General features: G+C 39.0%; 1 protein-coding gene across 7 annotated transcripts in view; it reads right to left on the bottom strand.

Annotated features, from left to right (window-relative positions):
• BTRC (beta-transducin repeat containing E3 ubiquitin protein ligase) overlaps nucleotides 1-13,913 on the bottom strand; it is a 113,894-nt gene that overhangs the window by 39,864 nt on the left and 60,117 nt on the right. For 4 of the 7 annotated variants that reach the window (XM_063405447.1, XM_063405450.1, XM_063405448.1 and 1 more), the window contains one exon: nucleotides 13,275-13,364. The exons of the other annotated variants lie outside the window; for them this stretch is intronic. In XM_063405447.1, the coding sequence (XP_063261517.1) occupies nucleotides 13,275-13,364 (90 nt within the window). The remainder of the gene's footprint in view (nucleotides 1-13,274; nucleotides 13,365-13,913) is intronic. 7 annotated transcript variants of the gene reach the window in all.

Here is a 13,913-nt window from a genome sequence, read left to right as displayed (position 1 = left end):
ATAGTTTGTAAGTGTTTAGTTAACAAAAAAACCTTAATAAGTAAACTTACACTATTATTTCTCTTAAAATAAATGTTATCCTTGTGTTTTGAAGGTATTAACAAAAGGAGTTTAATGTACTTACAGTTTATAAAACAGATACTGTTTCATTACCCAAAAACCAGAATTACTATGGATCTACAGGTCGACTCATACTGCTTATATGAGAAGGGACAGTTAAAATCAAGTGAAAATTTTGAATCTCAAATTTTCAAGTATTTCACCTATAATACATACTGTTGTATTAAGAAAAGAAGGATTTCTGTGGAAGTGTAATACTATATGTAAAAGCGTATAAAGAAGAGTATTATTACTAATACATCTACAAAAAACATACAAAAGCTTTTGATATATGAAGTTTGCTATTACTTTTCAACATGCAAAAGTCAGACTAAATTGAGTCTGAAAATTTTAACTCTATTTAACACAGTTTTTATAAGTTTTTATAGAAAATTTTTTAAAAAGAGAAATTTAAAAAAATATGTTGCTGATATTCTGTCAACAGCTAGTAGACATTTTGCTAGCCCTCAGAGAGTAAAGAAAAAAAAAAGAAATGATAATTGGATGAACTAAAATATAGACCCAACCAAGAAACTCAACACTGATAAAGACATACACTTGCAAAACCCAGCCAGGAGCTAGAATGAAATTATTTTACTAGGTTAAAAAAGTATTAATATTGGTACTATGTTCATTTTAACATATACATAAACAATCCCAAGGCTGCCTATTAATTCACAAGTGGCATATTTACAGTATTTATGATATTATGCCCCATGTTGGGACATCCCATTACAGAGTCACGGTGCTAAGCTCCATACTTAAGGTGGATTCTGCAACACATTGCATCTTTCCAGTTATTCTCCTGCAGCACGATCACTTTGGGGCAAAAATTTACAACTTGGGTTTCCGTCTACATGGGAATCCCTTTGGAAACTGACAATCTGATTTAAGCAGCTGTGGAATAATTTACTGGTCTTGAGTGTTATTAAAGGAGAAAAAAAGGCTTTGGTGAGAGTTTTTGTTGTTTTATGCCACAACAAGAAGATGTTTGGCTTAGTAACTGTCCACATTCTCTTAGACTTTCCTCTTGCCCACAAGGATCATACTTGACTGCCATTTGAATGCAACCATTGGTAAATGCATCTTTCCCAAGATGCATGGCTAACACAGCCCTTTAAAAATGTATATGGTCCTGGGGAGAGAGAAGATGCCACAATAACAGAGCCCAAATCAACGTTAGGTGTATATGAACAAAAGTAGTGTTTAAATAGAAAACATGCTTCAACTGATACCATGTTTCTAGATACCCAAAAGTCTAATGAGGAAATGTTAAGCAGCATTATCCTTTTACAGATGAAACAACTGAAACAGAAGACAAAGACAAAAGATAACTCAAAATCTGGGGTCATAATTCCTAATCTAATATTCCTCCTGTGAGTCTCATTGCTTACTATAAATAAACCATTTCCTCCCTAAATTTCAGTTGCTGAAGTAACTTTCGAACTTCTCTGCAAAAAAGGGATGCTGTGAGTCCAGCACTCACGCCAAGAAACACTGGAAGGATTAATTAAAGTTTGTGAAGCAATGAAAGTGCAGGGGAAACCCCCAGGAGGAAGTCTGTATTTCCATATTCTGACCAGGACTTGAAAGGCATGCAATAAATACAGCCTGGGGCACAAAACAAACAATATGAATAAAGTAAAATATTGAACAGCTGTTTCTTAAGTGAATACTGTTCATCCCGCACACCAAATTTTATTTCTGCCTTAGGCTCCAGGGAGTGGGAGGCTGAAATAAAATGTTACTTTGAAGGGTTAAATAGTGACAAAGTTATAAAAAATTGGAACTGTTTCTTACAAATGAAACCATTAAGGACAACCTTTACAAGCAGAACTGCAAGCCCCAGTCAGTATTACATTAGAAATACAACTGGTAGATAGTACAAAAAGTCTCTGATTTACCAGGTTAACTTTGTGGAGAGGCAGTGTTCTTTCGGCCTATAAAAACTAAGTGGACACCACTCATACAAAGCCCTCATTTTTTAAAGAGGGGTAAGAAGGAAAGAGATTACATGGCTCTTACAAAACTAGGAATGTTCCAAACACTGCAGCAAACAAAGATGGTGAGATCTGCCTGGAAGTAAACCCCAAAGGAGCCAATCTCACCCACAGCAGCTTTCCTCCCCTGCACACCCACCTAAAGCAGGCAACATGAGGATGCTCACAGCTCACACAAGCAGCCTGTGCGGCTTGCTGGGTGCAGGGCACTCGCTTTGGCCTTCTCTTGCAAGCTGACAAGAGTTTATTTGCTTTTCAGCATCAGAAAGTGGAATACCTAAAAGTAAAGAGAGCCTGAGTCCTGACTGGAAAAATGAAAGGAAAGCAACACAGCTGCAGTGCCCAGAATGATGGAGCCTCACTCTTACATCACTACAACTTCTTTGGGAATTACGGGGAAGGAAAAAAGAATTGCCTGAAAACAATACAGAGAGCAAGGAAGGGAGAACAGGAACCGTGGTAATCAGAAGTAGCTGCGTCCCCACTGCAAATACAAATATTATTTTTTAACATATCTTATTTTCCTTTCAAGAAATTGCTCCATAATATCATTTTTTCCCCCATATTATTTTCTCCTTTTACAAAAATAAAGATTTTCCTAAGACTGGTATTCAGAACTGATAGCCATTAACTCCAGTGTCTGTTTTTAGAATGTGCTTGAGAAAATTGTGATTTTTCTCAAACCACTGAAAAAAGAATCAATTCAATCTTAGCACTTACTGCAGTCATATATTTATAATTTCTTGTACTTAAGCGAATAAACAGAAAATTCTGGGAAAATACTGCCAAAAAAACCACATTGGAAAAAAAACAACAAAAAAGAGCATTAGAAAATCAACCTAGTATTTGATGTCTCTTTTTTTGCTGCTGAAAGCCACATGGCACACACAGTATTTTTAACTGAGGAGTCTCGTTTCAAATATATGCTGAGGAATCTTATTTCAAACATATTCTAAATAAGGAGAGGAGTATTAAAACAAGCAGTCCCTTACTCTAATTTTATCCATCTCCCTCCTCTTCTTTCCTTGATGCAGTGAAACTTTAACACCAAACCATCTCTCTCTCCCTTTTTTTTTGTAAACAGTGATCAACATTTTCCTAAATGACCCCCGAAACGACCTACTTCGAAACTACTCATTAGTAACAGCCACGTTTGCAATATTAACCTGGATGTGGCTGTTTATTAAGATCTTTTAAGGGGTTAGAATGAAGACACACTGCCGGTGTACAGGGAGCACAGAAGGGGTAATTTAAAACCCATGTTTTTCCTCCCCCTCACCGAAAAACATGCCCAACATTGTGCAGCTGTGCTGCCAGCTTCATCACTCCCTCCATCTCCACTCTTGCTAATTAAAAGGTTGATCACAGAACAATGCTCTTCTCATTAATTTCAGCTTTCTGATTGGGCAGGATTCCCACTCGCTCCGCCTGATCTTTTCCACACTGCTGAAGTTAATGTGACAGGAGCCCGAAGATGGATTACCCGCTGCCATATTGCCCATCACCTCCAATCAGCAGCTATCGGGGTAAACTGATTGTTCTAATTTGCTCTCATTATTTTTACAATATCAGGAGAAAATAACGCACACAGCTCACTGTCAAAGCTGTGAAAATCAGCCATTAGTTAAACCCAGACACTGAGTGGCTTTATTAGAAGCACCGCAGTTTATTGATTCAGCTTCGGTAAACTAAGATAATACCTGTCCTCTTTAAACACTTTTTAAGGTGCTCTTATGTAGCAACAAAATATTTATTAGGATACTTCTGGAAATGCTCGCTGTCTCAGCCTGTTATTTTGATACGCTGGCAGACAACAAAGATTAAGAACAATGGAAGCTTGACTTCCACATAAAGAAGGGCAAAATATGCAGCATTATCCACACGGCAGCCTGCGTGCATGTCTCAGCTACTCTTCTACAGTTTAAATAAAAATCATCTCAGGACTAGTATGGGAGGTGAATATGTAAATACAGCCCATAATCACACAAAATACAGTACTACCATAAAGGCAACCATGGTACAGACATGATTGTGTGAGCTGTATGTACAAGGTCAGTGATTTAGTATTGGGTTTGGTTTTCTGTTGGGTTTTTTTTTGGCTAAGCAAGAACAGCCCAGCATCAAAACACAGGTCCAAATAAGAGAAACTGTTCTTTATGGTTGGGAACTATTTTTTACCCTATGTAAAGGCATTATACTACCACAGCTTGGGAACAGGGTCAGAAATGTCACTCCACACTAAAGCCTCACAGGATCCCAGAACTAAGAAATGAATAAAGTATTGTTAGCAGTATGAAGTCAGGCATTTTTACACTACAGCAGTGTTTGGAAAATGCTGAAAATTCTGGACCTCTGACTGTCTCTATGTTGTATATAAAGGGACTTACATTATTTTGCTTGCTGCCTATCTGCATCTTAGCAAAGGGAAATGCTAAATAATGGGATTAACAGAAATATGATACCTTAAATCTTGCTAAACATAAACCCTTAACCGGTGTCTACGATGCTCTAACTGGCAATGTACTCCAAGAGTGACAAGCAGAGCACAGCAGACTGATTTTACTTTTAAATAATATCTAAATTAGATTAGTTCTTTGTGTAGATCTGCATGAACCAGAGGGGACATTCATCATTGTGCCAAAAAAGTTAAATTCACTGGGGTACGCTCAAAGTGAATGGTTCTAGACCTACGTTTTATCTCTCAGACGCATCATCAAGATGCTGTGCCAATATGCATGAAGCCAGCTCGGAGCTGCAAGAAAGACAACGGGAGAGTAACTGGATAGTAGAGAAGCTTTAATTTTTTCCTTTGTAGATGATGAATTGCTTGGGACCTGGATCTGTGGTTTCTCTGTCTTGTAAGCACAGGGCATCCCTCACAAGACTGGAGCTTCTTTTTTAGTATTTAAATGGCTTAAATATAAAGAAGGGTAGTCTCCTCCCTCATTCTCCAAAGCAGATGTAATTCTAGTTCCCCCTCCTCCCCCTGATGTAATTAAAAATGCTACAATTTTCATTACTGCTTTTTAATATTTTTAAATCCTCATCAGCTAGAGCCTTGCATTTGGGATTTGATTTTTCCTCCCTCCTAGAAAAGCCACCTCCTAGCTTTGTTTGGTATCTCTTTTGACCCTTGCTAATGGTGTTCTCTTGGAGGGGCGTGCCATGCTTTTCCCCTTAAAATTCCTGCACTGAAAGACTGCACCACACCACACTCCACAAAACGTGCTGATGGCACAAATTACAAGCCCCCAGCCGAACACTCCAGCCCCCACCATTCGGGCAGATTTATGTGGGCTCTTGCCGACGTTATTACAAGTCAGAGTTTATTGGGAAATTGTTACATTATGCGGAGTGTCTAACAAATTGCTTATGCTGCTATAATTGGATTACAACAGCCGCTTGCTCCCACCGGTAAGATTAGGCAAGTAGGACTCCTGCCGATCTCTGAGCGTTAGCAGTAATTTTATTTGCCTTGCCTCTCTCTTTCCTAACAACATGCCTCTTTCCCTGCCAGCTGTCTGCTGAAAAGGCACAGGCTTGTTCCTTGGCCCTAACAATGCAATTACAGCCCTGCAGATCGCACTGTTTGTGCATTAAGTACAGAGCCAAAACGAGGCGAATTGATCGTTTGACTTTTGGAGGAGCCATGTGATCTCTGCGTGCGGGTGATCCGGCATGCACCAGTGGGCAGTGCTGCAGTGCGCGCCTCGCGATGAACCCGCTCCACACTACCTCCCCTCCCCTGCCCGCTCCCAACAGCAGAATGCTGAAGCCCACCTCATGTTAAACCCCACCAGGCTACAAAAACAGCCTCATTTTTGGGTGCTTTCTTGCGAGGCTGAACTCAGAACTCACTCTGCCTTCTGATATGTGATACTTGGCCACATCAGTGGCTTCCCTGCAGTGGGCTACACTAGGAAACTGTTATTACAGCATTTCATTCCACGAGCTTTAGTACAGGAATTGGACTTCTTTTCAAACAACTTTTTCAATTCTTGTATTTGAAAAATACTAAAAATACATCTAATGCCCTGTATTCTGTACCATCTGAGGGTGCTGTCAATGCGGGTGACTACTTAAGAAGCAATGCTTCCTTCATATCTGCCACCATTTATCACCAAAGCCACCAATGACTTGGATTCCAAACTATTTCACATTTCCAGCCCAAAGGATCCTAAAGTACTTTGTAAACTCAAGTCTAGTTTGGCTGTAACACTTATCCTGGTAAACACTCCTTACAAGCTTAGTATGATGGACCTTGAATGAAGACCTCAAGGCTGTAATTCTTTATGCAGGGTATCCATCACCAAACCAGCAAACAGACAGCAAGGAACTACAGCACGTGATACTACAAATAATATAGTCACAGGGGAATTTTGACTAAGGATGCCAGGTCAAGTTCTAAATTTTAGAAGACTTCTATTACATCTTCATTCTCTATACACTGAGAGGAATCCAGGATGATTCCATTTACAAGAGACCCCTGAGTCCTCTAGATCAGCCTCTTGCTCAAAGCAGAATGCATTATGAGGTCAGATTAGGTAGCTCACGGCTTCATTTAACCTGGTCTTGAAAACCTCCAAGGATGGAGGCTGCTGAGCCTCCACAAGCAACCTGCTCCAGCTTGATTGTCATCACCACAAGAAAACTCTTCCTTGAAACCACTCAAACACGAGATGGAGTTTCTAACATCTGTGGGGGACCTTCCAGTATTTAGTGAACTCAATCTGAAATGTAATGGAATTTGCTTTATCAAGATTCCAAACCATGGGGTCCAAAAATTAGAAACATCTCCATCAAGTTGACCGAACTTTGAAAATGGCTCTTTATATCAAGATTTTGCCCATCCTGTGCCTGACCATCCTTACTGCAGAGTTTGGAGAACTGATCTCCATAATACGCTCAAGAGACACTCAGCTACAAAGCCATGTATGAGTTAGCTTTTATATTGCTATTTCTTCAAAGTCTCTGTTGCATTTTAAAAAATCCCAAGTGTACTTCTTTTTTAATTTGTCATTTCATTGACATGTGAAGTCATTTTGGGTGGTAAGAGAAGCAGAAATGACAACCACTCCACAATGTTTTCATAACTGAAGACTAAAGAAGCCTGTTTACACATAGTTTAACACTCAAAAGAAACTCTGAACAGCTGAAATGCCTTATAAATAGCTCAGACCCAGAGGAAGTGCAAACGTCTGCATTGTGAATTGTAGATCTTAATTACAGACAATGGCTGGTACAGCAAGTAGCACAGGAAAAAAAAAAGTGAAACAGTTGCACTGTTCATGGTTGGCAATAATTCTTCAGGAAAATATTTACTATCAATCAGTTATGAGAAAAGGGACTCTGCGCTCATAAAACAGCACGTTGCTTCTCATACCAGGACCATTTTGCTTCAGCATAATCTGAATTTAAACAGCTTGTTTCCTGCGGATATAATTTTGGAAATAAATAAAACAAGTCTATCAAAATCTGGAGAATGTGTATGGTGGGGTGGAGTGGGGGAGCAAGAATATCACATTTCTGTCTCCATCATTTGCAAAGAGGTTATTAGACCAAGATGAAGCTAAAGCACAAGATTGTTTTGACCTAAAAAAAAGATAGATGAACTAGCAATGAAGATAAAAGTAGTCATATTTGTGAAAGGAAGACATCATTAGGTCAAAGCTTTTAGATAAACCTCCGATGCCATTTTCTACTTCTACTGTCTGAGAATTCATTTTCAAAGCACCTTTTGCATGTTAAGTACTCCCAGCAATGTCCCTGCAATACCAGCCATTCACATAATCCTCTTATTACAGAGAGAATACCTCCAACAGAAGGGAAAAATGACATGCTTACATCTCTATCTAGTGGCTGAGGCAGTTTTTACCCAGTTTGCAACAACCTCAAAAATTGCTGTCCCTCCCTCCCAGAGAAAGGTATATCCAAGACACAGTGGGGGATACTTTATTGAGGGATTTGGGGTTGGAAGCATATCCACTGACACTCCCTCTTGCATCATTACACGGAAGCTTAATACTAAAAATTAAGCTACCATACTTTCTTATTAAAACAGTAGAACAAATACCAGGGAACGGAATGTTGCTAGTCAAATAATATTTGTTCATTATTAAATTGTTCAAACCTCAATCTCAGCGACTGAAAAGGCTTCAAAAGGACTAGAAAACTATGCATTATCTGAAGATATACTGACTCAGTGGTGTATCACAGCAGAACTCTGAGCTGGTTGTGCTATTCATGCAAAGTAAATGCAGGCACACTCTCTGGAAAAAAAGAGCCATCAATCTGTGACATAAAGGGACTTGAGAGTACAAGAGGGACACTCTTCAGATCAATTTGTCCTACTGCCAACTGGAACATCCAGCCTGGAACCCTAAATGCATCTTTATTAAAGAGTGCCCATGGCTTCTCCTTTAAATTCACATAAAAATTCCAGACTTAATGTTATTATTGTGCAGACTATGTTTGTTCTAAAAATTTGAAAGTAGTGATGCAGAAAGAACTGACAAAGGAAAGAAGATTTCAATTACCATCTACTTCCACCACTTCTTGCTTTAACTGAATCATCCTTGAGTGTAAAATGTGTAGCTATAGCTAAACAATAAAATGCATCTTTGAGAGGAAATTTCACGTAGCATGCTGGAAGTGCCAAGGCCTGTTCTGTGTTTCCAGAATTAAGCACAACAGAGTTCCATCCCACCTTTAGAAATATGATGAACAGCAAAGATTCCCTAAAAGATGGAAAATACTTAAAAGACCTTGGGAAGTCCTGTAGTTTGCCAGGACCTTATAAAGCAAGACCAGTTATCACATGTGAGTACCAAGCAGTGGCCTGAAACAGAAGTCTGATTTTTCAAGGGTGGTGTGCGTGACTATATTTTTCTTCTTCCAACTTTACTTAGATCAAGGTAGAGAACCTCTCCCAAGTGCTGCTGCTGAGTTCAGAATTAAGTAGAAACCTGGGGATGATGGATGCCCTTTTGAAGGTGTCTCATCAGTGCTGTCTCTCGAAGGGTTACCATAGGGTGCCTGTTTCTGGCACAAGTAGAAAAGAATTCAACGTGCAAAATGAAACTGAGAACGCTCCTTTGAACAGGAGATACAGATGAACTGGAACCAACTGCAAGATTTAATAAACAGTAAGACCTATCTAACAAATGGAGGAAATGGGTATTGAGTGTAGGACTCAGAGATCAGTTATACACCAATCTCTTGTTGGGAAAGAAAAGAACACTTGGAATCAAAAGGGTATCTCCAGGATCCAGGGAAGTGCAAGATCTAACAGACTCGAAGCAAACACCAAAACTCAGACCTAACACAGCCCACATAATGAAAGGGTGAAAAGGTAAGACCTCTGTTTGAAAACAGGACTGTATACAATCCATGCAAGCAAAGACTCAGCCAAGGAGACTGGAGACACACCAGAGCATCCCTCACCACACCTCAAACAGGAAGCATGAAGGTCACCACAGAAAGATTTCCTGGGTACAGGACAGAAGAGAAACTTGTTTGCACACCCAGGAGCATTAAAAGAATCCTAGTGACATACCAGATGCCAGGGGACTTTTAACTATGTCCCTCTCTAATTGAGGATGAAGCACACACCAACACCATTATCTGCCTGAAGATACTGGCTTACAAAATATGGAACAAACAATAGGAACAGATGCTCATTTGGCCAGATTTCAATAAGCCTCATTAAAATCAAACACCCTGTCCTTGGAGCCCAGGTTCATGCAACATTTCTACCTTATTTAAGCATCTAGCACCAATTCCTGAGGAAGTTGTCCACTTGTGGTTGCGCACCACTAGTATCATTAAAAGAAACCCTCTTGCAGAGATTTTTTTTGTTTCTAAAGAAACAAAAAGAAAGAGTTTTTATATCTATGCCTGTGTGGGTACACACATGCAAAAACACAACCAGAGATTGCATTTCTTTTTAAAAGACGTTAGTTTGAATATACATCCCACTTGCTGATCACTCAAAGGCAGTGGACAAAACAATGCCAAAAAATAACAGAAAAACTCTGGTGCATGGGAGAGAAATGATGTTATAGATCACACATGTGAAATCTGTGCATCACAATGTATAATTTTTAATTTAAGATCCCAGCTCTTCAGTCAAAACATGCATACACTTCAATCAATTTCTAATGCTCCTTATTTTCTTTTACTCAAACTTCTCCAAGTCCTATCAATGGAGTTTCAGAGAACAAATACCAGAAAAGAAGGGCTAAGAACAAGACACAAAGATTCATCAGAATATTATATTCTAGCTGTATTTTTAAATGTCTGGCTAAAACTAGTTAATGCATAGTTAATTGCATTAATTGCAAAAGGCACTGAGCACCTGGCTGCAGAGGCAGCATGACACTGTACATAAAACCAGCTAGGGTTTCCTAAGAAACACTAACTTCCTTAAGCAATCAAAATACTCTGGGCCTATGCTGCTTTCCATACCTGGATATGTGTATCTGTTTTTTTCCTCCCTCTATTTTAGGAAGAATGACAGTTCTTAGGTTGGTAGTTTATGCTGGATGTCCTGTACAGAAGCAGTCGTTCACAAGAGAATTTAACAAATGGACAGTGCTCCAGTCTGAGAAGACACCTCAATATTGGTATGTGTGGCCTCAAGGGTAACTGCATTTCATTCTTTGAACAAACTTTAGAAATGTCAAGCAGACAATCAGTAAATGCCATTACTACAGTCTTAACAGAGCACAATTATCTTTTCTGCAAGTAGGTTTAGAATCAGAAATTTAGTTTTCAGAAGAACCATTGTCTCTTACAGACTGACTGACACATCTGACAAGCAGGTGATAATGCAGACGGTGGCTCCCAGTCAGGGCTGATACTGCACTGCAGAATCAGAAAAAATAAATCATGATTTCCAAAGTAACCCTTTCTGTGTTTCACTGCGAGTAAAACAAAACAAAACAAAACTGAATGTTCTACAGCATGTTTGGAAAAGTGCTGCAGATAATGAAAACTGCAGCACCTTCCAGTATTCACCTTCCTGATATTTTGAAGTCCAAGGCTATAAAATACATCAATCATGGAGGATAAAACTTGCTGTGTGCATGTGGTAGGAGAAGGCCTCTGGACTCCCGAAATCCCATTTAAGCCCTTCACCTAGGGAACACTAAACAGCTGTGCCATTTGCCTATACCATCACTGAACCATTTGCATTTAGAGAGCTGGATTTATAAATGCTTCGACACTTCTGGAATTTGAAAGACAAGCTTTCTTAGAACTGACTTCATTTGGTTTGTAGATAGGAAGCCAAAGAAAGGAGTACAACAGCCACACAAGCTAGTACTAGAGGAACTCCATCCCCAGAAAAGTCCTTATGGTTTTTTAGAGAAAGCTATATATATTTCATATATACATACACATACATGTATGTCCATGTATATATGCATATACATATACACATACATGTATGTATGTATGTATGCACATATATATCTGTGTTTATATATGGTTTTCCATGCATGTATATGATGGCAGACTGTCCAAGAGCATATATATACATATATTCCCCTACAGCATATAGAGACATGATACTTCTAAAACACACACATTTTCATCTCCAGGATGATGTCTCAAATTCATCCTCAACAGCATGAAAAAAGTCTTGCTGTTCTTGCCTTGAGGCCTACCCACACCTCTCAACACAAACCTGCTGAAAGCATAACTTTTGGAGAGCTTATTAGTTAGGACATGAAGTTGTTAAAGTAAGTGATTTTATTTAAAATAGGCACCACTTAAATTAGCTGTACCTTTTGCACACCCTCGCTGTGAGGGTGATCAGGTCAAACAGGACACTGTAGAGCAGATGGGGTTGAATGGGTTTACTCCCATGAGCTTGTATGAGCTGCTTTATGGCATTGGGACAATGCTCTGTGTTGACACAACTCAGCCAAAGTCGCTCTGCTTAAAGAGTTTCACCTAGTCTGTATCATAAAGCACCTTAGGAAGCACTGTGCAAGACCAGTCATGTTAAGAACAGAAGTGCTGGTATTAAACTCTGTACCAGAACTGGTAGCTTCTTTTAGAAGTGCTTCTCCAGTGGAAGGTAACTAGCATGTCAAGCTCAGTTCATGAGGCTAAGCCACCTGCAAGCACCATTACAAACTTCTATGGTAGCCAATTCCCTGACAAGAGTCAAAAGTAATGGGACATCCAAATTTCACCAGCAAAACCCCAGTAAAGATTTAGCTGTGGAATTATCTTAAAGGTCAATATAAAAGTGGCCCCTGAAGGGACAAGGCACCTTTAATAACCAATCAAAGTATGAAAGAAATGGACTTCAAGAAGATCAAGGAATAACAACTGAAAGAGAAAACACGCTTTTGAGTGGTCAGGTTTGCGGTGACAGAGGAGCAACAAAATGCCAGCTGGTTTCAGTAACAGATGGCTGCATGCACTGGTGTGTCCTGCATGCCCATTCTCAACTTCCTTTCAGTGGAAATAAAAAGCTTACACAAGGCTAAATGCATCTTTCACGAAGCCTTTCCACACATCATCACGGTTCAAATGTCCTCCATTCACAAACAGATCAACCTGTACATTGTTTACTCTAGTTATTCTGAATTCTAAGAAAAGAGGGTGGCTAATGGCACCTCATCTTTTCCAATCACATCTACTTCAATTGTCAAGAAATTACTTTTCCGTGACAGGCTAATAAATTCATTTTCTTACCCTTCTGACTGTAATACCTCCCTTGCCCCTTTCCTTCAAGTACAGTGTTCATTGTATTTTAATTGAAAAGTCTTTTTGCACCTCCCTTCTGGTAGCTAAGAAAGGGTACATGATACAAAGAGCTCTCATGCAGTATTTCTAGTATGTATCTGGACATTTATCATTTGAAGTTGCCACAGCTAATTACATGGCTGGCATAGGTCATCCCACTGGAAAAGCCTATTACTTGTATAGCAGAATGAACCCTTCAATCCTATATAGCTCAGGACTCAAGTAATAATTTCCAGCAGAGAAAAACAGCAAGTCTAAAATCTCTACACTGAAGGACAAAAAGGCCTACCCAAAATACTTCCTCTTTGTCTAAATATTTTTGCTGAACTGTAATATTTAACAAGAACTTTTTGCTGACTAACAATGAACAATTTGCTAAAAATCCCACAAAACCAAAGCTGTTCTGTTACTTACTTTGGCCACACAATTTTCAGTCTTCATAGCAGTGCTTCCTAGACATACTGTTTCCTGGTTTAAGCACAGTCTGGCACAGCTGTTGTAGGTCTGCAGAAAGATTAAAATGGTTATGAATAGAAGAACACAATTTTCTTTCAGGCACCGCATTTTTGGCACAGGAACCTACACTAACTCTACTACATTTCCTTTTTCTAAGATGTAAATGTTTCAAACCAAAATAAACTAGTTTATAGCAAAAGTCTATGTTCAGGGCATGCATGTCCTCTGAGAAGCTATGTGCAATTTTACAGTATGGAAATACAAAGAAAAAAGATTTTTCTTCTCTGTTCCTTTGAAAATGAAAAAAAAAATCTTATCTCAGTTTTCATTCTTTCACAAAATGCTGCATAATGGAACAACTAAAGCAAGGTGATTTCTGAAAACACAGTAGTTATCAGAGAGTACATCAAATGTGGATAAACATCTGACTTGAACAGAATATAAAATGTAAAATACATGGGACACAATGAAGGTTATAATCAGAAGGGAGCAAATGCTGACCACATTTCATTGTATTTAATCTTCTCAGTTACGTAAAGCTTTTTTTATTTTTTAAAGTATAATGTCTTTTTTGTTTAATGCTGTCCTGCCCAAGTG

The sequence above is a fragment of the Prinia subflava genome, chromosome 9, assembly GCF_021018805.1.
Source record: "Prinia subflava isolate CZ2003 ecotype Zambia chromosome 9, Cam_Psub_1.2, whole genome shotgun sequence".
Taxonomy (NCBI): Eukaryota; Metazoa; Chordata; class Aves; order Passeriformes; family Cisticolidae; genus Prinia; species Prinia subflava.
This window is presented reverse-complemented; position numbering and strand designations above follow the sequence as displayed.